Genomic DNA, 26,945 nt, shown 5'->3' with positions numbered 1-26,945 from the left:
CAACTGTTTAAAAAAGAAAATTCAGACTCCTGGTTAAAACCTTTCTTTCAGACATTCAGAGTGGAAAAATTAAGCCATCCAAATGATAATGTAATTCACATCATTATGGTGGTCAGCCAACAAAATCATCAATGTTAGGGTTTTTAGTCATAATTAGAAAGACAGCCAAAGTCTATAGCTCGTTTATCCTGGCAATCCTCAGCAGGTTCAACTGAAGCAGTGTAAATTGCTTTGTCATACTTAGGAGAAACTGTCTACCTATTGACATGATTTTCTTTCCTTTTATAACTGTCAGTTTAAAAAGATGAATATTTATTTTTCCATTTGGGTTCAATGTCTTTTATAGCAAACTAATATCATTTTTCATGGTGAGAGGTTTTGTGTTTTCCATGCATTTCAGTATGGAAGTTTTTTATGCCGCTGTATTTTGAAAAACATTACTTTAAACAATTTTCCTGACTATTGTCCCCCTCCTATTAACTGGTCTTTAATTCCTCTGTCATTTATCTTGCTTTCTCAGTAATTTAATTCCTTTTCTCCTTATTGATCCTTTGCACTTTATCTTTACCATTTACATTGTCATAGTTTGTAAAAACATATTAATTTCTTAGATTTATGGATGTAATATATCCTCTAGTTTTTGTTTCTCTTTGGGAAACTTCGGTATATAAGTCAATAGAATTGGGTTTTCAGAGTATTTTTTTATTTATAGTTATTCAAATTGTCCATTTCTGGTTGCATCATTATAGGAAGGATGTGGAAGCGTTGGAAAGGGTGCAGAGGAGATTTACCTGGATGCTGCTTGGATTGGAGAGTATGGATTATGAGGAGACACTAAGGGAGCTAGGGCTTTACTCATCAGAGAGAAGGAGGATGAGGGGAGACATGATAGAGGTATACAAAATATTAAGAGGAATAGATGGAGTGGACAGCCAGCACCTCTTTCCTAGGGCACCAATGCTCAATACAAGAGGGCATGGCTTTAAGGTAATGGGTTGGAAGTTCAAGGGAGATATCGGCGGGAGGTTTTTCACCCAGAGAGTGGTTGGTGCATGGAATGCGCTGCCTGGTGTGGTGGTGGAGGCTGATACGTTGGTCAAGTTCAAGAGATTGTTAGATAAGCATATGGAGGAATTTAAAATAGGGAGATATGTGGGAGGAAGGGGTTAATTAGTCTTAGGCATGGTTTAAAGGTCGGCACAACATGGTGTATTGTTCTATGTTCAAAGTAATTTCAGAGTCAAATGAGAAAAATGAGCTGGAGGAATTCAGCAGGTCAGGCAGCATCTATGGAGGGATATGGACAGTCGACGTTTCGGGTCGAGACCCTTTATCTGGACTGAAAGAAAGAGGGGAAGTAGCCAGTATAAAAAGGTTGAGGAAAGAGGTGGAGCAAGAGCTGGCAGGTGATAGGTAGATCTAGGTGAGGTGGGTGATGGGCAGATGAGGGAGGGGCTGAGAGTGGGAATGATGTTAGACATTGGGAGGTGCTTGGTGAAGGTGACAAAGGGCTGAAGATGATGGAATCTGATAGGAGAGGAAGGTGGAGCATGGAATAAAGGGAGGGAGGTGGGAAGGGGAACTCATGGGAGGAGTGTGTGGATGATGGCAAGAGAGAAGGTGATGGGGGCCAGGTGTATCAGGAGGGGAGGGAAAAGGAAAAGGGGAATAAAGGACAGAGGAGGAGTGGTTACTAGAAATTTGAGAATTTGATGTTCATGCTCCCAGGTTGGAGACTGCCCGGACGGAATATGAGGTGATGTTCCTCTGATTTGCATTTTCCAACTTGACAGAGGCGAAAGCTGAGGATAGGCATGCCGGTGTGGGAATGAGAAGTGGAATTGAAATGGTTGGCCACTGGGAGATCCCGGCTGGCATGGCAGATGGAGCAAAGGTGCTCAGCAAAGCAGTCGCCCAATCTGTGTCCGGTCTCACTGATCAGAGGAGGCCACATCAGGAGCACTGAATGCAATAAATGGCACTGTGGGATTTACATGTGAAAGAGTGCCTCACCTGGAAGGGCTGTTTAGGGGCCTGGATGGTGGTGGGGGAGGAGGTGTAGGGGCAGGTCTTATTATAATGGCTAAATTATAATGGTTATCTATTTCTGGAAAAGGAGGGAGCTTAATAGATAATGGCATTTCAGATCAGAACTGTAATGAGTTGATTATTATGCTGAAGTAATTTGAGGCAGGGAACACAACTCAGAGGGGATTGTATGTGAATGAATGAGGTAGTGTGAGAAGAATTGGTTGGCTGATGGTTCAGCTTGTTAGGTGAGAGGTTTATATTGAGCAGTTACATTTCACTTAGTTTTTACTTTGTGCATAATGTTTTAAATTTGATGATCATTTTGTAAATGTCTAATATGAGGTCACTGTTCATCTTATGTAAATATATTGAATAGATTCCTTATGAAACTTCCTGGGTACTATATAATTCCATGATTTTAGAAATAATCTAGTAATTTTATCAGCCATTTTCCTGTTTTTATAAGAAGTAAGATACCCGTATTCATAACATTCACTATTCCCAACAGTAAATGGTGTCATTATTTTGTGATATTGCATTTCTTCAAATATCCTATATGGCATCTTGCTGAAGCATCAGAGAAAAAAACTGTAAAGTACAATTTGCAGTTTAGAAGAAATGAACATATATATTATAAATTTAAGGAAAAAAGAATGATTACGATTTTAATTTTACTCCCAAAGAATGGTTTGATACATTGTTACTGTATTTCAACTTTATAATTAAGTTTTGCAAATTGTATGTGATAGTTTAGAGGTGAGTGATTTGAAGACTGCAGCTTGATGGTGGATTCCCATTTTCAAAGCATGTGTTAAAATTGTAGTTTAAGTTTTTCAATTTCATTCTAACAGGAAAAAATTTGAGCTGTCAAGGCTGATTTTTACAAGTCTTTTCTAGCTTGATTTAAAGCAATGGAATTCCACCATATTTAATTTTTTAAATATATTTGTCAGAGAAAACAACATTCAAGTTTTTCTTACAAAACCTTTATTATGAAATAAGTTTTGTGGGTGATATAGTAGACTGTGGAATGTAATGGCTGTGCAGTCTGCATTAGTGAACAAAAGAGATATTGATACTTGTTAAGAAGTGTGGACTTTTGAGGAAAGGTGGTTTGGCGTATTGGGTATTGCAGCTATAATCATGATTTCAATTCTCCATATTGTGATCTATTTATGAATAAGACAGTAAAATGAATTTAGGATCTGAAATACATTGGTTAGAATTTGTTTTTGTGCTTACCAGATCACAATTTGGTAACCATTGGTTTTTGGGAGTGGAAAATCACTGGCCAGTTAACACAGATACAAATAGATTTTGTGTTGCAAAGGTGAGATCAAAAATTCTCAGTTTTGCGTTAATGAATTATCTTATTTCAGGCCTTTCTATATAGGGACATTTTATGGATAAATTATTTCTGCATTTTTGTAGTGCATGGTGAATCATGTTGAAATGTATATGTTTTTCTTTGGTTCGGATAATATGACATGCAACTGTTTTGTTTCTCTTTCAAACTCCTTTTACTTCATTCTACCAGTCATAATCTGCAAACAGAAACTTGAAAATATTAGAGCATTAGGGTTAGGATTAGTTCTCTATTTCAACACTTGTACTGTTTACCATTTACTAGTCCTATAGAACATTTGCCATGAAGGAGGTAGTGACTGAACCCAGTATATACACAGCTTCTTAATGAAAGATTCAGGCCAGGGTTTCACTTTCTTCATCTGCCTCAAAATCAGCCATTTCTGTAATCTATAAATCTGAATGGTTTCTTCACAGAAAAAATCATCTCAGTAATGTGACTTTTTGGTTTAGAATGGACCACGTGATGTCTGAAAACTAAAAATATATATAAATGAAAATATCTCAGAGAATTGGATGAGAAACACTAGAATGTATTATTCTGAAGTAGATAGTTTTAAGAGCTAACATCTATTGTTACCTACTTGAAACTTGTTCTTTGAGATGAAAGTTTCTAAATAACTAACTTCCTCTCAGTCACATTTTCTTTTTAAGACTGGTATTTTGCTGAAAATTAATGCTAATTATTAGTAAACACTAGTAAGTACAATACTCACGGGATGGATTCCACTTATAGTACATACAAAAGGAAATGGAAAATTCCTTTCTTGTACTTTTGTACCCAAGTTCAAATGCGACCTTTTTAGTCATAAACTTTGTTAAAGAAAACTGGATAAAAAGTTTTAGATTTTTCTACTTGGGGAAAATTATATTAATTTTCTATTTAATTTTAACTCTCCTTCCCTATCCAATTCATTGTAAAACAGTTTCAAGAGAAGGGAGAAAGGTGATGGTGAAATATTCATAAATTTTAATTTAAAATCTGCTCTTACTTTCTCTGCTCTTGTCAGCAATTACAAAATCTCTGCTCATAAAGTACAAAAGATGCTGGCAAAATACAAAAGAAACTATTTTGACTTATTTCCTTCATATTTGATGCCTTAATCCTTCAAAATAAGTTATGGGATTTTGGAAAACTTCATTAATGAAACTTAAATAGAACCCACTGATTTTTAGCCAGTTCTACAGAGAACCTCTGACTAACTGCAATGAATGGGTTTGCAAGTTACTGATTTCCATGCCTTTATGTCCAAAGTAGAAGTCAGGAACATACTTGAGGTGAGATAGCAACATGCAAGATTGTCAACCTCAAGTGGAAAGGTGTATATTTTATTTTTCTATATTTTACTTAATCATAATGTTTTTAATTAATTTCTGGCACTTAAATATGTTTCAAGAACCTTTTATTATTTTAAATAATAAATATTCTTATATTTATATTTCTCAAATATCTCTGATGGTCAGAGACATTCAAAAGCAGTTCAAAGCCCTTTGACAGCAGCCATTTGTTCAGCTATAAGTTAGACACATTGGTTTATTTTTCTGGAAAGAGATGTCTAAAAATAACTGCCAATGTCCAATACCCTTTGGTGACATTTCTATTAAACCTGAAATATTGAAAAGTCTATAAAGCTGTAACTGACACATTTAAAACCAGCTTATTAAAAAACTAAACTTAAAATTTTTGTTGACTTTTAGCTTTTAAAACTTCCAGAATTTTTAACTCTGAGCACGAGTCTTACAGTGAGAAGAGAAGTCTTATGGGTGGTCAAAACTCAAGAATCTCTTAACTTTTAGGCTGGGCAACTGTGCCTCCTTGACTGAATTAGCACTTGACTGACTGAGCACTGTCCCAGTTGTGTTGTGAATTGAGTAAATATCAATATTTTGCACAGAATACCAGCCTTATTTAAAGGGGGGTGCACCTCTCAAAAAGAAATTGCATTCCTGGCTTGGATTTTTGCTTGTGAGGCACTGAAAAGATCGTAGCAATATGAAACGCTCTGATAATCACATGCTTGTCTGCAACTCCTTCTGTCCTTGCCCTCCAATACCAGTTTTGCTGTAGAATTGGTAAGACACAGTCCATGGGCCAGGTAATGGCACAACCAATGCAAAATAAGTTTGTGTCTCTCGAGATATCAGTATTATCTATTGCTTTGCCTTCTCCTGAACTCACTTTAGCCATGGTCCTAGAAAATAAATTAGCGCAAACTCTCTTCCAACAGCTGAATTGTTGTAATCAGTAACTGGCCTCACAAATACCTGGGTGTTCAAAAATTGCTCAACAGTGGCATCTTAAGGGTCCCAATATGAGCAACATCAGACTTCAACCAGTTTGTTGAGACCTTTTAGGGTAGTGTTTTTTTAAGGAATCTAAAGTTTGATCACTGGTGAGAAATGAAACTGTTATGGATTTTGCCTAAATTAATCACATACATTTTTCATGCTTTGTTCTGTGTTGTGGGCTGGAAGCAACATTGTTCATATTTCATTGATATAGAACTTTTCTCAATTGTCTAACGCAGAATGGCAGGAGTGGTGAAGATTGTACCAAGGACTGCAAATCCTTAGAGATTCTGTGTAATTTGAACATATCATTAGAATGACTAGTCCTTTGTATCTCTGGTTGTGTTGAACTCACTCTCCTTCTGCAACCACTATTAGAGTGACTAGTTCTTATCTGTTCCTTTGCCTACTTCAAATGGATGGCCCTCTGTAATGTGATGTTATACAATATATAGCATAAAGTCATGATGCAGAGGACTGTTTCAGAACCTCTGTTGTGCACTCAGTGATTATTTTGTCAATTATCTTGCTTCAACTGTATACTTGCTAAGATTTTGTAGACAACAGTGAAACAATAAGCTTGCAACCACCCCAGAAGAAAGCTGTTTCTTTGACATGGATTTCACATCTGTTGCCAACAGATGCAAGTTCAAGGGGATGTAGAACATAGAACACCACAGCACAGTACAGGCCCTTCAGCCCACAATGTTGTGCCGACATTTTATCCTGCTCTAAGATCTATTTAACCCTTCCCTCCCACGTGGCCCCCTATTTTTCTATCATTCATGGGACCTCTTGTGTCCAGCAACATTTATGTCAGCAAGGAGGCAGAGCAGCCAGTTAATTGAAGAATTCCTAAGGGCATCAAGCCAGGAAGTAGAGAATATCCATTTGTCCTTGTAATTACCATCCCATTTTGACCAAAGGTTGAATATTGTGTTTTGATTGAGGTTTACCGGATAAATTATAATGTTATCTTCTCCTTGGGAATCACACAGTCACAATGGTATTCTTATGATTGTTGATCATCTTTTATGAATTGGAAGAGTGCCCTATTCTATTAATGAATTCTGTAAGTTGGTGTTCCAATAGCCTGAATGCAACATATGTGAAGCTACCAGCTTAGAATGGAGAGAAACCAGTCACAAGAAGTCTCCAACATTTTTCTGTTCTCTGTTGAGGTCAGTCGAGAAAACCATGTGCTGATCAGCCTTGCAAACAGCCACTTCATGACTGCTCACTGCAGGTGTGAATAACAAACTGTGGTGTCTGGCTGAAGGAACCAGTGTCAAAAGAAGTTAAGGTCTTGGTGACATTGAGAGCTTCTGACAAAGTATTACTTCTATGTACAAGAGGCAGCTGATTCTGTTGCAAAAGGCTGCAGAGGACTGTAATGTCCTAACTGAAGAAATGCCACCTGATCCTGCTCCACAGTCAAATCTAAAAAAAGTGATTCTTTATCTGAGTACCGTATGTGCTGGCATGGCTTCAGAAGAAATAAAAAGCAAGAGCAAGAACAATATCTGACTGAATGATTTTTCCAAATTATCCGTACTAAGAGTGATGATTTCTTCCTGGATAACAAACATTGGGATTCTCATCTGATGCAAAGCACCTACATCTTGACATATGGTGGTATTATAGGTAGAATTTGAATTTAAAATGACAATTACAATTTTTCTGCTTGACATTGAAAAAGCTTTTAATTTTATTGTAATGTTTCTATAAAATGAACTGCAAGTGCTCTGCCTCAGATTCCATGAACCACATTCACAGGCAGAGCAAGTTCCAATGCTTTGGAAGTTCCTTTAAGAGAAAACAATGCAAACATCATCTTGGCAAAGGCAGAGTTATTGCAATAGTATGCAGTTTGAACTTATGGAGGGCCTGCCCAAGGTCAAGTGTCTCAGATGTTGCCATTTTAACCTTTTACTTGTATAATTAATTTAGCAGTATTTCTCTGAATGTGTAAAAATATTTTAAAACAAAATGTCCAACTGCTGAGTCGTGGAATTTCCATGTGAAAGAAGGATAATATCCTTTTGTGAAAATTTCTTTACTAAAGCAATAATTTTGCTTAATTTTTTTGGGTTAGAGGTGGAAATTCTTTTTACCATTTGGGTTGGTACTGTGTTTTCCTCTATAAAGGAATATGCAAATTTGATTGAATAGGAAGACCAGGTTGAAATAAAATGAATCTAACTTGCTGTTGAGTAGGCACTGACCACCTGCACACCGTTGAGGCAGGCAAGGTTGATCGATCCTCTTTTCAGCCCTTACACAATTGATAGCACACTTGCCTTTGAGTCAGAATACAGGTGACCACTCTGGTAACAGAAATTCACCCTATATAATTTACAAATCACTACCCAAAAATTTGAGATGTGAAATAAAACTCTCTTTCACAGAATTTATTTGGAAAAAGGTAAATAAATAAACACAATTTTTTTCAGCTTGCGTTTCTTGACGCATGCATAGATGACATGGCTTTGCATTATGGAGAATTGTGATACAGACCTTTTTCTAGGAACACTACACCCCTTCCCCCGCCCCAGTAATGCAGGGGTCATCTGTGTTGTGGGTTCAAGTACCACTGCAGAGGTTTGAGTACAAAAAAAATAGGCTGACACTTCAATGCAGAATTGATGGGATCTTGCACTGCTAGAAGTGCCCTCTTTCAAATGATTTGTTAAACTGAGGACCCATCTGCTCTTTCAGGTAGATGTAAAGGATGACATGACACTATTTCAAAGAAGAGCAAACAGAATTATCCCATGTAACTTGTCCAATCTTTAACCAGCATCACCAAAACAGTTAATCTGGACATTTTCACATTTTGCTGTTTGCAAATTGGCTGCCACCATTCCTACATTACAACAGAGATTAGTCTCAAATTTAGTTCAATGGCCATAAAGTTCTTTGGAATATCCTGAAAGAAACATAAAATGTGGTTCATAAATACATGTCTATCTTTTCCTTGAAATCCAAGTTGGAAATTTGGATGACAGACGGGCATTCAAACATTTGAGCAACAAAATCAGTGCCATTGATTCTTTCTTTAAATTCATAAGCAAAAAGCAGTGATGAAATACATAGTTTAATATATTATAAAAGCCTTTATCTTATGCTGGGGAATTAATGGCAAATTGATTGAGGAGAATTCACAATTTTGATGATTTTGCTGCTGAATACTTTGTAAAAGTAGTGCAAAATGGCTCATCCCAGACAATATGCCAAGTTCTTTTGGCACAACACTGTGCAAGTAATGTAAATACCCAAACATTAGTCATGATCAGTTTCCTTTACTCTGAGCTGCACAGCTTGGTTGGGGCAGAGCAGCCACTTCATTGCCATTCATTTACATTCAGAATAAAGGTGCTTTTGTGAGTATGAATAAAACATTCATAGGAGGGAAGGGCGTCTGTCTGGAAAGAACATGAATGTCCCCTCAGTTTTAATTTACATAGCAGAATACTGCTTACATTAACACCACATTGAGAAAGGTTGAACACACACTGCAGGCAGGAAGCTTGGGCGTACACACCATGCGGTAATGATTTCATTAGAACAGCCTGTGATTTCTGTGTATAGAACTTGGAGAGAGAGAGAGAGAGACGCACAGCAGCACTGGTGCAATTTCAGCTGCCTGAGCCAACAGTGTCAGTCTAGCATTGGTACAGTTAGTGTTTTATAATTGATCTGTGAAAAAGTTTAAAATTCTCTGGCTGGGGCTTCTTGTACTCTATGCAGTGGCATAATTGCTTTAGAAAACCTCAGCTTTCATAACATATATTTGAAAGATGAAGATTTCTGCAGCTGCTAAGTTTGCTGTATTAATCAAAAAGGAAGAGACAAGTTGGGAAATCTACAAACTACTACAGTAGGTTGCGATATAGCTATCTACTATATAAGTATCTTAACCATTCTCTCAAGTAACAATGTGCTGGATTTCTATCTTTTTTGTTGTTATAGCCATCTGGAATCTCTACTGACAATGATGCACTCGGTCCTTTGCCTGCTGGCTGGGGTAAGAAGAAATTATTGTTACTTGATAATTTGCTCTGAGCTTTCTCAAATCTATGTACTATTAATGCATTTGCTGTATAGTTGTAAACAAGAAGAATTTTCTTATCATTAAAAATTAGGGTGCTTTGAATTTCAATGACAGAACTTATTTGTATTACAGGGAATTTGATTACTCAAAATATAATCAGTCTTTCACTTCAAACTCAATAGTGCAAGTAAGCCAAGTGAATGTGGCTTAGTGAATAGTGAAGTAAGCCAAATTAAGTAATGAAATTTGTTGCTATAAGTCTTACTTTGCTTCTCACTTCAGCCTTTCCATTGTTGATCTAGTTTTAGATGGTATGCTAATTTAAAGTTATTAGCTTTGCAAAGACTGCATGCAGTATTAATGATATATTAAATATTTGTCCCAGTATGATGAGCAATATGATAAAAGAATTTAAGTGTACCCTAACAAAAAAAATGGCATGCCTTTTTATAACTGCCACCACCACATTACCATTTGTACCATTAGGGAGGGGTGGGGTGGGGAGAAAGTGGTGCAGGAGCATCGTAATTGTCAGGCACCAGAGAGCTTGAACTTTTGTTGGAATTTTTTGATCATATTATACTGGAGATGTAATATCAGAATTTTCCAGAATAGAATTAATGTTTGTTTACTGTTTTTCTCAACATTTTTGCTGCTTTCTGTACTGTAGGACAATAGGTGAACTTACAGGTCCTATGCAAACTTTGTTCCAGGGATAACGGCATTAGAGTTACTGAAAAAGATCAGAATCATTTAATGCTTGAATGGTACTGGGTTATTTTTTAGCTTCCACCCTCTGATTGTTAGTTTTGAAATTTCAAAGGATGCAGCATCTTAAGGAACGTTGCCATTCTAATATTCCCAGTCTTTGGGGAAGTACCTAGTTTCAAGTCGGAAGCTTTTTAAAACCTATGATAAGCAAGTGATGTTCGTGTGTGGGAATCATGAGTGTGGATCTATCTAATCGTGACACAAGAATGTACATACCTAAATGTTTATATTGATGATGTAGTGATCTACAGTTCTTGGCAACCAGCAGATTATCATTCTGACATGATGGTGTGATGAATTATCCTGAAAATGTATATCCCAATAATCCTAATTCCTGATATTGCCTTATTACCAAACTTTAGGTTCCCCTCCAGAATATGTAATTTGGGGCTTGCATCTCACTTTGATTTTCTTTTTATTTTGATTTAAAGATCATTGCCTTTTTCTAGTAAAAATATCTAATTGCCATACAAATTTTATAAACAGCTTCTTGTCAATAATTCAGAAAGCATTGTCTTGTCTGCAAAGAAAGTTCATTACTTAAGCTTGATCCACATCTGAAGCAATGATGTACAGCTGTTCTGTGGGTCAGATATGGGGAAGTCACAGTTTGTCAGTAACGTTGCTACTTTGTGAATTGGCAGCATGAGTTTCAGACTTAGGAAGAGTGACGTGGCACGTGTCTGTTGTATTCTTCCCTCAACTCTTCCTTAAATCATTGGTGCCTTAACTTTGCCACATCCAGCAACTCTGCTGAAGGCTGAGACTAATATGCTTAACCAAGTCTATGCAGGTTAACAGGATTTCATAAGTCCTGACTTATTCAGAGGTTTTTGTATTTATAATTTTTGAAAAAAAATGTCTTAGTGACTACAGTGGTTCAAAAATGTTTCTGTCAGTTGAAGGGTTCTCAGTACTCATAGTTGAACCAGTTTTCATCTGGAGTTGATTTGTTTTAATTAAAAGTGTGAAGGTTAAACAGTTAAAGCTCTTTTATCTGTATAAGTACGTTTTGACTGCACAGCACGTTGAAATAGATGTCTTTTTTAACTAGTGACTCGGCTGAATTGTTTGTTTAGTTCTATAGTGTTTTCACAGTGACAAATAACATACATGTTCCATGAGGCTGACAAACCACAGAGTGGGTGGCAAGAAGCAGATCTCTTGCACATACAATAATCCATTCATTGCCTAGGGATTATAAGGAGCTGTTGGTTTTTCATGATGTTTCAATCTAATTCTCAAAAAGAAAGATTTGTTTTTAACCAGGTAAAGCATCTGTTTCCTCACATAGTAAAGAATACTTCTGTTTCATTGAAATTCTACTGACACAAAAAAATTTGTTAACTGAGAACATCTACGGTATCAGAACAAATGCACTTTTTGTAAGGTTTCTCAGAGGTGGTGATTTTGAAAGGGGCCACAAATAACAGTTATAAACCCTTAGTGGATTTCAAGGCCTGTAGTATTCAGTGACACAGCTGGAAAAGTTTTTTCAGAGACTGAGACAGACAGACTTTTATTAGGTTGATGCATACAAACTTGTAGTTCATTTGTGGCACAGGATCTTACAGTAAGAGACACGTTTGACTGCCAGCATGTACTAAATGTGAATCCATAACATTAATAGTATGATTCTACTAATCTCAGATACAGTAAAAAAAAATCTTTCCATTTACTACTTAATTTGACTTTTTATTGACTACAGTATGCTCCTCTCATTTTAAGTTAACAGAACACATCAAGATATCTAACTGGTAAATTTGGAATCAGTAAAGAACCACAGAATTAAAAAGTGACATTGTTTGTGATGTCAGGTCAATAAAAATGCCTGAAAACCTCTTCTTCACTGCTCTGTCCCCAGAGAAACGCCAGGATAATGGACGAGTCTATTTTGTTAACCACAATACACGGACAACCCAGTGGGAGGATCCAAGGACTCAAGGGTAAGTGCAGTTAATCTATTTTAAATAAATAATAACTGGTGAAGGGTATCTTGGTGAAACCTGATGAACTGTCTTTGAAACCAACTGTCTCATCCTGCTGGCACTCCCTCCTGATCAAAATAAATTCAAAACTGGTATTATTCATTATGATTTTCAGCATTATATCTTGTTGTACAGATGTGAAAATACTTAGGAAACCTGCTAAATATTCTGATTACAGCCAAATTAAACACTATTACTTTTTATATACCTATTTGGGGAAAATTAGGAACTATTTTGTGTCTTTAATCTTTGCCTTTACTTCAGCTCTTCTCATTCCTCTGATTTTGTAAGAATGAGATGTTTAAGTTTTGGTTGGGTTTCCCTGGTTAACACTTGATATTGGAGTATAGCATTGGAGCAACTTAAGGAGAGATGTAAACGAGCAGCAATAACAGTTCACGCTGGAGCACAACTATGCATGCATCTTTATATTAACTTTATTTAGTTCATAATCATTGCTATTCATAAGCTTTACTGACTCTGTAACTTCAGCGAGTCGTCTACATAGAACTACTATGATTAAGCCAACTACCTTCTGGCAAGAAACAAGGGAAAATCAAATGGATAGTCTTCACCAGGCTGTTCCTGAGCACCTCCTGGCACATGGCCTCAAGCAGCACTGGAGGTTACTGCTTACAAGTTCCATTCTTGACAACCACAGGAACTGTGTGCAAGACTAAAACAGAGTAACAGATCTTCAAAATAAAACTATGCAGGCTCTGATCTGTAGCTTAATCTGAGCATGTAAGAAAAGTATACTGATAGAGCCTTTGTAATTAGCTATGTTCACTCTGATTGATATGAGAACCAGCTATGAATTCATAAGGAAAGTGCAGTTAACTGGAGTTCCCAATTTTGAACTCAGATATTAAGATTTTGCTCAGAGTATGTTTACTTTTGAAAAGAATTGGTATATGCTTCAGCAGACCTTTTTACACCTCTTTATATTATTTATACATTTATCTTGTGTCTATCTACTATTTGAAAATGTTTTGCATTTCACTGTTTGTCATGTTCCAGCATTTTCACTCCTCGTGTTCATAATAATTGAAAACCATACTAATATTCCTCATATCATGTATTTAAATTACCCTATGTCAAGTCTTCTAATTATCTGCACTGAACACTATTAGAGCAAAATACAGTGTACCTGAATTTGTTGCTAATGCTCACCACTTATGATCACTGCTTATTTAGAAAAACTTTGCAAATCTTCCAATGTCAGCTAGCAAGACAAAATCTCAGTTGTGGGCCTTTGCAACATAATCACATCACATGGGTGGATCTAATCAAATACACCCATGTAACTGTTGAAGAACTTTGACTGCCAGCAACGTTGCACCCCTTGCTTTGCCAGACTCTTTGCTACTGAATATGAGTCTTTCAAAATCATTCAAGGACTTAGAATGATTTTTAAAGACTCTGATATTCAGTAGTATTCAAAAGTGATTAAAAAAACAGTTTAACTTTAAACATTTTACCAATTATTAACAGGTAAATTTCATGTCACTTAAAACATAATAATTAATAACATTAATATAAACCCAATTAATTAAAAAGGTGTAAAGTACCTTTCTCTTCCCTCTCACAGCTTTACCTGTCCATTTGAATTTAATGGGCTTCAAAAAGCAAAAAAACCATAACAACAGATGCTGGAAGCAACGTCTCAGGCAACATCTATTTAGACTGAAAAAGAAACAGAGTTACATTTCAGGTTGATGAGCTTTCATCAGTACTATGAAAAATTAGAAATTAAACATGTTTTAAAGTGAAGGGAAGTGGGAAGGAGCAGATATAAAATGGGAATATATGTAATTGGGTGGAGACCAAGCAAGATTGAATATCACATATGGTATTGGTACTGGCTGAGAGAAGGTGGTGAAGGCTTAGTAATCATAGCTAATCTATTTGGAGGAGATGCAAATAGAAGGAGATAGATAAAAACAGAGGGGAAAGAAAAACAAGCAATGCTTGAATTGTGGGATACAAAATACTGCAGTGGCTGGAAATGTGAAATAAAAGAATAAACATTCAGCATTTCATGTGGGAAATATGGAAAGAGAAAAATTGGAGTTAATGCTCCAGGTGTAAGAAGGCAAAGATAGACAGGTGTGAGAGGTCACCCTTGTGACTGAATGGAGGTGTGCTGCAAGGTAGCCACCCAGTTTGGTTTTGATTTCTCCAATATAGAGATGACTACATTGTGAACACTAAATGTAGTACACTGAACTTAAAGTACATAGTGAATCATTGCTTCACCTTCTCACTCCTCGATTCTCGTTCATTTCCTGTGTACGTCTTCTCCAGACAGATCTGGTAAGGATAACAAGCTTTCACCACTCCCTCTCAGCCATCACCAATACTAAGTATCATTCACAGTCTTTCTTGGTCTGAACCCCATCACAGAGATGCCCTTTGTTCTCTCCACCCCTTCCCCTTTGCAATTTAAAATGTATTTGATTTCTAACTTGCCTTTTTTCTGATGAAAGATCATAGATCTAAAACATCAACGCGGCATCTCTCTCTGCAGTTGCTAGCTGACCTGTTGAGTATTTCCAGCATTTTCTGTTTTTATTAAATGAAAGGACTTGTTGTTCCTGTGCCAGGTATGGATAAAACTGATGTAAATGCTAGGGAATTCACTTGGGTCATGCTCTGCTGCTGGATACCAGTGTGCAGGTGCGAAACTGCTGGCAGAGGCAAACACCAGAATTTTGCCTTAAATGTGGGGGTTCCAAACCATCTGATGCATTGAGCATTTTAAACATTCTTCTTTTTGTTCCAGTTTTCTGCTATAGCTCTGACCTACGTTTCACAGTTTTTACATGTCCCTTTGCTCTCTAACTGGCTTCATTGCTCAATCAACTGAACGACTTTGAAAATATTGTATCTTAAATTTCAAAATTGATTTAATTTAATCAGTTATTGGGTTATCTTTGAAACACTTTTTTTGAATTGTACTGTCATTGGTAGTTAATTTCTTCTGTGATATGTGTTTGATTATTTTTTAAAAAATGATCAAATGCAGATCACAGAAGAAATTAGGAATCAACTCTGCCTTCATGTTCTATATATTCAATGACATATGAACATTTGCAATATCGATTGTCACAAATGTATATGAGTATGTGGAGCTTTAGTTGTAAGAACACCTTTGGATCTATATCCTAGTTTGATTCACTGCCTTTAATGGGTGGGGGAAAGAAGAAATTGGAGGAGAAATAAACTGGCATTTGTTCAGTTGCAGTTGAATATTTTACTCATATCTAAACCACTAGGATTTGAATTCTTGTGAATCTGGCTATGTTCAGTAAGTACATTCTGCAGGCATTTCCTCTGGCTTTTAGTTGTGAGTTAATATGACTGTGAAAGAGGAGGAAAAAATGAATAGGAAAACTAAAACAAGTCTGTGTGGATACAAAATGGAACTCTTGTTTGCTATGGATGATGTCTATCTTTGTCGGGAGGGAAACAAAGGGTCTTTTCTCAGAGAAGTGAAATTTTAAAACAAAATTATTATCAGATACTCCTTAGTTTTAATTGTTTTAGTGACGTTATTCTAAGAAAAACTGAACCAGTCAGAGTAAATAGTTGTATAAATGGGATCAATATCTCGGTTAACTAACTATATAGTCTTCATGTGCGTCAGTCGGTTTAAGACTTGAACTTGACAGCCAGCCAATGGTGACCAATTTGCTGTAATTATGAACAAAAAATACATGGTTATCTCAATTTGCCTGTCAAAGATCAGCATGAACAGAAATGGCAGTTATGACAGCATGGCAGAAGTATTACATAGCCATTGCCACTCATTTACAAATAGCCAAACAACATTATTGGCTAACAAAATCAAAAATGACATTTGAGTCACCTAAGATATTTTTCTTGTATGTGCATTTTAAGGTAGAATCTAGAAAAAATATTAATATGATCTGTTGAATTTTAACTTGCTTATAATCAGAACACTGATATAAGCACAATGAAACTGCTCCTTCTGTTGTTTTCTAAAACAAACTGGCACTATTTAGTAATGTAAATACACACTGTCAAAATGTTTAAGAGTTGAGGGATTGCTTCACCACCAATTTGATGGCATAGTGATAATTTTGCTACCAGTGGTCCTATAAGAAGTATGAACATTGGGTGAGTACAGAATTGCCTCAACTCTAAAACCCTCTACAATCAAGTATCTAGTTCACATGCACCATTGAGGTGTTTGCACAGGTACCTCATTGTGCAAACCATCCATTGAGTTGTATAGAGCAGAGGGTCAAAATGTAATGATTGGTTGGTAAGCTTTGCAATGAAGCCAATGTGTGTCATTCTGAAGCAGAGGTAATTTATTAGCCCATAGAAAATGCTGCTGAATGGAGTTTTTTCTAAAACTCATTTTAATTTTGGCTTTGAGGATAATTTACATCATAAATCAATATTGTCAAATGAAATAAATTGACAAACTAATGAACTTTAATCAGCCTGCTGTTTAATTTGGTGCAGATTTCAAAAGAAAGTTTGGGTATATTCTTTCCAGCCACTATTGCGCAGCTTTTTATCTTTTTTCATCATTTGATAGAGTGCATCAACTGTTAGTCATTTGTTGCTTGACAATGCACCTTAGAAGCTACTCCACATGCAGGTTTGGTTCAATGACCTGGACACATTCAGATTTCAGTTTGGTGTAAATCTGTTTGACTAGAAAGTGAGATTGAGACCAAAGCAGATAGTCTTTGGTTTGAATATATTAAAAATGGAAATTATCTGAATTAACCCCCTCATTAATCACATTAAACATTACAAATATCTTTATGAACAAGACATTTGCACAAGCTAGAGTAAAGTCATCAAAATAGTGCAGTTTTTTTTTCCACAAATCACTGCAGAGAACAAATCATTGCCTTAATCTGTCTCAAGTTTTCTTGCTTCTGTTGCTGTCTTTCTTACTTCACCTTATTTTATGTTCAGTGCAGATATCTGAATACACTGAGTATGCTTACTCTCCAGTTTAGTCCAGGGGTAGTGCTGCATTGTTGAAGGTGCTGTCTTTCAGACTAGATGTTTATCCAAGCCCTGCCTACTCTCACTGGTGAATATAGAAGATGCTATGTTACTATTTTGAGTAAGTGTAGGGAGTTACCCAGATGTTCAAACTAATATATATTCCATAATCAGCAGTAATGAAATTTAGATGTATCTGGTCCTTATCACTGCCCTGCTCGTGTGAGCTTGTTGTGCACAAATTGATGCACATCCCCTTTCTACAAAAGTGGTTGTATTTTGCAAGTACTTCATTGGCTGTAAAGTGCCTTGGGACATCCTGAAGTTATGAAAGGATTGATACAAATTAGCGTTTCTATTTTCTTACCTCCTGATTTCAGTGGATTATTATACATTTAATGGGAACAGTTAGTTCTATGTATGCTTCCCCCACCCCCATGTTTATTTTGTCTTCCTTATAGATTAGTATTCAGAAAACAATAATTGAAGAATACCTCAATTAAAACTTTTAAAATTGTAATCTATAACATTTGGAATGTAAGATAATCATCAAAATGGTGAGAAGTAGTAAATGCATTAAAGCATAAACCATCAAATATAGTAGTAACTTCCGTAAAATTGAAATACTTTGCAGTTTTAGGAACCTATGGATAGAGTCGTAGAGTCATACAACATGGAAATTGGCCCTTCAGCTCAACTCATCCACGCAGACCAAGATGCCCAGTTAAGCTAGTCCCATTTGCCCACATTTGGCCCAAATCCCTCTAAACTTTTCCTATCCATGTACCTGCCCAAATGTCTTTTAAACAACAAATTTCATGACATATGTCAGTGATAATAAATCTGATTCTGATTCTGAATGCAGTTACTGTACCACTTCCTCTGTCAACTTGTTCCGCATATGCACCACCCTCTGGATGAAAAAGTTGCCTCTGTTTACCCCATCTAAACGCTTCATAATCTTCCATGTTTCTATCATATCTCCTTTTAATCTCCTTTGTTTCAAGAATAACAACCACATCTTCTTGGTAACCAAAATTCCTCATCCCTGCAACCATTCTAGTAAATCTTTTCTCCATTTTTCCATCAGGCATGCTGACTGTAATTGGATGCAATAGCCCAATCGTGGCCAAGTTTTTTTTTATAGTGGTTTCAGGCTTTCTCCATGCTTTTTTATCCAGTGCCTCAAGTTATTTATGCAGACTACTACTGCTCTTTTTAACTGTTCTCCATATGTCCTATTAGATTTGTGCACCTAGCTCCCTATGTTGTGCACACCCTTTAGAACTGCCATTTAGGCAAACTTATCTTTTCTTGTTCTTTCTGAAAAATGCATCACTTCACATTTCTCTGTTTTAATGTCATCTGCCACAGTCAGTCGTACTACCGGTCTATATGTGTCCTTTGCATTTGATTACTATCCTTCTTGCTGCTTACCACATTTCCAAGTTTGGTGCTATCTGCAGATCATTCTTTTTACAGTGTGTACCCGTGTCTAAACCATTCAGATGAGTGCCCCAGGAGCAACAATCAATCTGCTGGAGGAACTCATCGGGTTGAGTAGCATCTGTGGGGGGATAGGAATTTGACAATTCACAAATCTATGCTGGTTTTTTTTCCAGTAACTCAGATTTCTTCAAATGTCTAAGCTCTCCATAATAAAAAAAAGAATATGCTCGAAACTCTCAGCTGGTCAGGCAGTGTCAATGAAAAGAGAAACAGCTAACGTTTCAGGTCCGGGATCCTTCAACTTTTCCATGTCTAATTTTCCATGATTATTGTTTGTGAAAGGTTTTCCACCACCATAGTTAAATTGACTAGTCTGTCATTCCCTGGCGTATCCTACCATTCAGTTTTGAACAAAAGTCTCATTTTTGCCGTTTTCCATTTCTCTGGCACTTTCCCTCTTGGGATATTAGAAAATTATGGCAAGCCATTTTGCAAACTCTTCCCCTCTTCCCTTGGAAACCTAAAATACTGACTTATTTACTTTAAGCACAGCCAACCTATCAGGTACCTCCCAATCAATTTTTACCCAGCCATCATGGCTACTGGCTCCCTTCTGCTGAGCTTTTGGCAAATTCCTCTTCCTTTGGGGAAGACTGATACAAAGTACTCATTCGTCAGAATGTACCATGCCTGTACCTGAAATAAAACAGAAGAAGCTGGTAATAGTCAGCAAGCAGCTCAGGTAGCATCTAGAGGGAGGAAAAGAGTTAATGTTTAAGTCAATGACTATTCATCAGAACTTTGAAAAATTTAATCATAATACTTCACAGCTCTCTTCCAAAGATGTATTACGCTTTGGCTGAAGAAATTTTTTCTCAACACTGCCCTGAATGGCTAACATCTTATTTTGAGTTTGTAATCCCTGGTTTAGAGAGGGGAAACATCATCTGCTCATTTACCCTGTTAAGCCCATTAAGAATTTGGTACACTTTAATGAATGTGGGGAAAATAAAATATAATAGGATTAGTGTAGGATTAGACTAGAGACAACAAGAAATCTGTTGGAGGAACTCAGCAGGTCAAGCAGCATCTGTGGGAGGAAAGGAATTTTTGACATTTCAGGTTGAAACCCTGCATCGAGCAGCATCTATGGGAGGAAAGGAGTTGTCGATGTTTCAGGTTGAAACCAACAAAAATGTACAGACCAAGAAGTTCTCCTTTAGACATTTTAGAAGTTCCTTCTTTTCTCATTACTTTAACATTATCCTAATTAATAATGGAGTAATTTGAGTTCCTTAATATCTGCAGTTCTTGTACATCTCTTTAATTTCTCTGCAGATTTGCTCCTTTGTCTTCCTTTCACCGCTTGGTGGCCCATAGAATGCTATCAGCAGTTTGATAGCTCCTTGCTTCTTAACCCTAACAAAATAGTTCCTTTGACCCTATGAGGGGTATAGATAGAGTGAATGCATGCAGGCTTTTTCCCCTCAGGTTGGGTGAGGCTAGAACTAGAGGTCATAGGTTTAGGGTGAAAGATGAAATATTTAAGGGGAATCTGAGGGGGAACTACTTCACTCAGAAGGTGGTGCCAGCGGAAGTGGTAGATGCGGGTTCAATTGTAACATTTAAGAGAAGTTTCGATAGCTGCATGGATGAGAGAGGTATGGATGGCTATGGTCTGGGTGCAGGTAGATGGGTCTAGGCAGCAAACCAGGCCAGCATGGACTAGATTGGCTGAAGGGCCTATATCTGTGCAAAAGTGCTCTATGACCCTTCAAGAACATCTCTTTCAAGTGCTTATAATATATTTTTTCCTTCTCCTACCTTATGTGAATAGGTTGTCTCTAGGAATATTAATGCTTCTAATTATTTTCCCCAAATTTTGAGACAAAGTGCTATAATTTAAAGTTAGGAGTATTACGGCATTTTTGAATCTTCATTTTCTGAAAGCTTGTTTACCTTTTAAACTTAGTATAGAAATGTTGCCATAATTCTTAATGAGGATCCTTGATAATTCTAGAGGAACTAGAATTCACATTAGACAGTTCACATCCTTAATCATCATTAGTGGATAATAGTTATTTTCTGAAAAAAATTCACATTGTTGAACCATACAAGAAGAAAGGAGTTTGCAGTACTACTGTGTGCATTCGTAAAACCTGAAGTTAACTGATATTTACTATAACTATTTTGGTCCATCTATCATGTGAGATATTCCTATAACATGTTAAAATTGGGTTTTCGCAGGATGATCCAAGAATCCCCACTGCCTCCTGGCTGGGAGATGAAATACACAAATGAAGGGGTTCGATATTTTGTGGATCATAACTCTCGTTCCACCACCTTTAAAGATCCTCGAACTGGATTTGATTCCACCTCTAGGTAATGTCACGAACCAGCAACAAAAGAAACACACTGAGCATGATTCAGTGTTAAAAACTATTTTATTAATTACTACTTATGCTAATACGTAAAATAAAAGTAAAAATGTTAGTATGTTAGAATTCAAAAATGTTAAACCTCGAACGTTAACCCCAAAACTAAACTCTTCGTGTGTGTGTGTGTGACAAAGTCCCAAACTCCAAGTTCCGGAATGGTTCTTAAAGTTCAGTTCCGCAAGCCATAAGGTGAAACATGAGCAAGGTCTTCTTCAACAACCACCGTTGTCAGAAGATAAGACGTAGATGTAGAGAACATAGGGAGAGTAAATACGAAATCCAAGTGTTCCACGATGAAACCCCAAACGACACTTCAGGGTTTACTCGGTAGTGACTTCCTCACCCCGAAAAGCATCCGAATCGTGGTCGTCCACACACAAATACCTGTAGAAGCAACAAAGTGAACTCCACCAGATTACTTCCAACTTCCATACATGGATTTCAGTACACAGTTATTGTTTCTCATCCATCGATAGAGAAAACAAGCAGGCTGGTGTCTCTCTCCCTTCTCTCTCTCTCCCTCTCCTTCTTCTTCTACCTTCTTCAACAACGTCATTACGTCCTTTATCTTCTATTGACATAAGCACACCCCACACACACAAACACACACACTCTCTATCTTAAAGGGACTTTCACTGAGTCCGTAACACCTCCCACCTAAAAAAAAAATTTTTCCCAAGAAAAATTTAACCGCGCATACAGTTAGTAATGTTAATAATTATCATGCTACACAACTACAGACTATCAGATTAGTACAGATACATGTTTCCCATTTAACATCGGGAAAGACAATCAGCAATCACATTATCTTTGCCTTTAATGTGAGTTATCATGAGATCAAACTCTTGCAAAATTAAACTCCAGTTTAACAGCCTTCTGTTCTTGTTTTTGATTCGGCTCAGAAACACCAATGGGTTATGATCTGTATATACAGTCAATGGTTTCTGAGCGGTGCAAACATATACACTGAAATATTGCAAGGCTAAAACAAGCGACAGTAATTCTTTCTGTATGGTGGAATAATTCTTTTGATGCTCATTAAATTTCTTTGAAAAGTAAGCTACAGGATGGTCAATATCATCAAGGTCACCCTTCTGCAATAACACAGCTCCTGCAGCTTCATCACTGGCATCTACTGCTAATGAAAATGGCCTTTCAAAGTCAGGTGTTTTGAGCACAGGATGGTAGCATAAAATGGCTTTCAGCTTCTCAAATGCTTCTTGACAAGAATCTGTCCAAACAAACTTTACTCCCTTCTTCAGAAGATTAGTTAGGGGAAGAGCAATATCAGCAAAGTTTTTACAAAATTTTCGATAATATCCAACCATTCCCAAAAACCTTCTAACAGTCCTCGTACCTGTAGGAATAGGGAACTCAGATATTGCTTGAACTTTTGCCTGAACAGGAGCTTGCTTGCCTTGACCTACAACATAACCAAGATACGTCACAGTGGCATGGCCAAATTCACTTTTAGCCAAGTTAACTGTAAGGTTAGCCTTGGAAAGTCTTTCAAACAACCTTTCTAACGCAGAGATGTGATCTTCCCAAGTATCATTCCCAGTCACTAAGTCATCAATGTAGGCATCTGTATGTTTTAACCCATGAATCACTGAATTAATCATTCTTTGAAATGTTGCCGGAGCATTTTTCATTCCAAATGGCAAAACATTGTATTCATACAATCCAGAAGGGGTTACAAAGGCTGAAATCTCCCTTCCTCTATCTGTTAATGGAACACACCAGTACCCTTTTAATAGGTCAATCTTTGTAAGAAATTTTGCCTTTCCCACTCTGTCTATGCAATCATCCACCCTAGGAATAGAGTAAGCATCTGACTTCGTTACAGCATTCACTTTCCTGTAATCTGTGCAAAATCTAACAGTTCCATCAGCTTTAGGTACAATAGCACAGGGCGAACTCCAATTTGAAGTAGAATGTCTAATAATATCATTTTCCAACATGTATTTTAGTTCCTGATCAACAAGTTTACTTTTTCCCACATTCATTCGATATGGGTGTTGTTTGATTGGTTTTGCATCCCCAACATCAACATCATGGGTAATTATCGATGTTCTGTTTGGAACATCTGGGAACAGATTTTTAAATTTTAAAATTAATTCTCTCATCTGTTGTTTTTGTGAAACTTGTAAATGGTCCAACTTCGTTTCAAGGTTCTCCATGATATTTTGGTTTTTTAGTTTCGATGGAACAATATTTGATCTAAATTGGCCTTCCTCAACATCAACATCAGGCATTCTAGAAACAACCTTTACATCATCCACCAAGGCCACAACTGAATCCCTCTCATAATAAGGTTTTAGCATGTTTACATGACAGGGTTGTGTTTTCTTGCGTCTATCTGGTGTTTTGATTATATACGTTAAATCAGTCACTCGAGATTCAATAACATAGGGTCCAGAAAAACGAGATTGCAAGGGATTATTTTGGCTGGGGAAAAATACCAACACCTTTTGCCCCACTGCAAATGTCCTAGGCCGAGCACATCTATCAAAATATGTCTTCATTCTTATCTGGCTGGTTTTCAAATTCTCTCTCGCTAGCTGGCAGACTCTCTCCAACCGAGTTTTAAATTTTTGGACATAGTCCAACAGACTCAAGTGCACTTCTTCATTAACCCATTGCTCTCTTAACAACTCCAAAGGTCCTCTCACCCTATGTCCAAATACAAGCTCAAACGGACTAAATCGTATTGACTCTTGGATTGATTCTCTAACGGCAAACAAAAGTAAATGAATACCTTCATCCCAATCCTTTGTGTTTTCAAAGCAATAAGTCTTCAGCATATTTTTGAGAGTAGAATGAAATCTCTTCAGAGCTCCTTGAGATTCTGGGTGATATGCAGATGATACAATTTGCTTTGCTCCCAGCTCATAGACTATTTGTTGAAAAACATTTGACATAAAATTACTACCTTGATCAAAAATGTTAAACCTCGAACGTTAACCCCAAAACTAAACTCTTTGTGTGTGTGTGTGACAAAGTCCCAAACTCCAAGTTCCGGAATGGTTCTTAAAGTTCAGTTCCGCAAGCCATAAGGTGAAACATGAGCAAGGGCTTCTTCAACAACCACCGTTGTCAGAAGATAAGACGTAGATGTAGAGAACGTAGGGAGAGTAAATACGAAATCCAAATGTTCCACGATGGAACCCCAAACGACACTTCAGGGTTTACTCGGTAGTGACTTCCTCACCCCGAAAAGCATCTGAATCGTGGTCGTCCACACACAAATACCTGTTTCCTTCTACAGGTCAGCAACAAAGTGAACTCCACCGGATTACTTCCAACTTCCATACATGGATTTCAGTGGCAAACACAGTTATTGTTTCTCATCCATCGATAGAGAAAACAAGCAGGCTGGTGTCTCTCTCCCTTCTCTCTCTCTCTCTCCTTCTTCTTCTAACTTCTTCAACAACGTCATTACGTCCTTTATCTTCTATTGACGTAAGCACGCCCCACACACACAAACACACACACTCTCTATCTTAAAGGGACTTTCACTGAGTCCGTAACAGTAAATATGTTTTTTCTCTTTAGGATTTTTCAGTATTTTACACATATGGGAAGATATGTTTTCAACATTTTACGTAGTGCAAATTGTAATATTTTATTTATATCATTTGTCTTGATAGTTTCAATTGAATCTAATTAACTGATGGTAATTATCAAATATTATTAAAATTGATAAGTGGGATGTGGTTGAGGTTTGTGGAAAACATTTTCTTTGGTTGTATCAACTTAATTGTTTTGAAAGAAGCTAAAGACTAATACTTAAGAGGGATCTACTGTATCACCAAAGTATTAATATAGTGTGAAGTATATTTGATTTTAAGCAATAGCTCCATCAACTCAAAATGAATCCTGGACATCAGAATCTTTATTCATGTTAAGTCACCAGTTGGTCTTCAGATTTTATGAGTGCTTCTTGATGAATTAAAAAGATCACCAAAGTTGAAAACATTTTGATATATGGCCTATCTTTTAATGAAATAAAATTGAAAATAATCATAGCTTTTTGTGATCTTAATCTTGTGTACCAAGGTAATTAAAAGAATAAATACTAAAACGCACAAAAATCCCAAACCTATCTTTTTCATATGTTTTCTAACTAATGATTCTGATGTCTACATGTGCAATGCTTTTATTTCAATTTTGAGAGAAAAAATATTAAAATACTTACCACAAATTTTTGTTTGTATACCATGGTAATATTGTTGCTTTTATAAGTGTCAAAAAGTGATTTATTTACTTTTATCACACACCAGGAATAAAATTGCAATTCCTGTGGCTCATCTTCCTTGTTTCTTCTGCAATAGATAGTCTTTTATTTTGCATTAACTCCCTTCATCTGCAGTGCCAAGGAAATATCTACACTCTTACTGGTGCCAGCATTGTAGTCATGGAGACCAGCAAGAAAAGAACATCTAGGTTTTTTTTTAAATCGTGATGGGATGATACATTTTGGAAGCTGGAGACAATTATCTAGTCAGTCAACTTGATATGACTCAAGTGGTTAAGTAATAATGTATCTGGAATTGAAACTCTCAGCTGTTGGGGTACAAGGATCTCATATCCACTGAGTGGGCCCTCTAATGCAATATTACCAGTTAGTATTTGACAAGATGGAAAACAGAAGCAGGACTGTTTTGTATTACTAACTGTGAACTTATTAATAAAGTTGCAAACTGCTGCATTCCACTACTCAAGTTCCTGCATTGTTCCAAAATCAAGGAAAAAAGACATATTTGACATATTTCTAAATAAACATACTATGTGCTTTCACTCCATCGCTTATTTTTAACATTTCATACTTCCATTACTTCATAAAAAGATGTATTTACGTAAATAAATCATGTAATTTACATCATTGGAAATGTAGTTAGAAGTTAGGTATTATTCTGTTGAAAAAAAATCTCTGAATACAGGTTACATTGTTTAATTGTTAATTAGTTTGAGGTCCAGTTTCGTTGTGGTTAGATTTCAATACAAACTTAAGCACTTTAATAACTTTACAGTGCAAGAAGTGGCTCTCCAGCAGCGTACGATCGAAGCTTTCGATGGAAATATCATCAATTCCGTTTCCTCTGCCATGTGAGTACAATGCTTCTTAAGAGATGAAAAAGTTTTTTTTTTAATTTTGGTACTTGTTGATTAAAGTGCAACACATAAAATTAATGTAAAGTAAATTACTGCAAATATATAATACAATTTTAAACTACACACTGCTCTTAGTTTGTTTTCCTAAAGGCAGGAACACCTCCCCTTACCAGACCATTCAGCTCAAACTAAGATTTTCATTGGATGGAGGACTGAGAAACATTCTTCCGTCAAGCACAGGATTAGAATAAGCTACAAGGGTATCAAAATAGGATATTTATTTAATAGTTTTAGCAAAGGAATGACATAATTGTGAGAAAGATCAAAGTGAGTATAAAAACAAAATTGTTGGCAAGTAAAAACAAAATCAAAATAATGTTGCCTTGAGAAAAGATACAGGGCCAGCAGTTCGAGGATTTGGTGATTGAGAATAGGCTATTATTTTCAAAA

At 36.6% G+C, this 26,945-nt stretch overlaps 1 protein-coding gene across 5 annotated transcripts in view; it reads left to right on the top strand.

Annotated features, from left to right (window-relative positions):
* Positions 1–26,945, top strand: part of wwp2 (WW domain containing E3 ubiquitin protein ligase 2) — a 152,329-nt gene that overhangs the window by 100,504 nt on the left and 24,880 nt on the right. For 4 of the 5 annotated variants that reach the window (XM_052028729.1, XM_052028731.1, XM_052028730.1 and 1 more), the window contains exons 11-14: positions 9,658–9,712; positions 12,375–12,456; positions 21,190–21,324; positions 26,414–26,489. In XM_052028729.1, coding sequence (XP_051884689.1) covers positions 9,658–9,712; positions 12,375–12,456; positions 21,190–21,324; positions 26,414–26,489 — 348 coding nt within the window. The remainder of the gene's footprint in view (positions 1–9,657; positions 9,713–12,374; positions 12,457–21,189; positions 21,325–26,413; positions 26,490–26,945) is intronic. The other variant, XM_052028733.1, reaches the window with a different exon arrangement.

This window comes from Pristis pectinata, chromosome 13, assembly GCF_009764475.1.
Source record: "Pristis pectinata isolate sPriPec2 chromosome 13, sPriPec2.1.pri, whole genome shotgun sequence".
Classification (NCBI taxonomy): domain Eukaryota; kingdom Metazoa; phylum Chordata; class Chondrichthyes; order Rhinopristiformes; family Pristidae; genus Pristis; species Pristis pectinata.
This window is presented reverse-complemented; position numbering and strand designations above follow the sequence as displayed.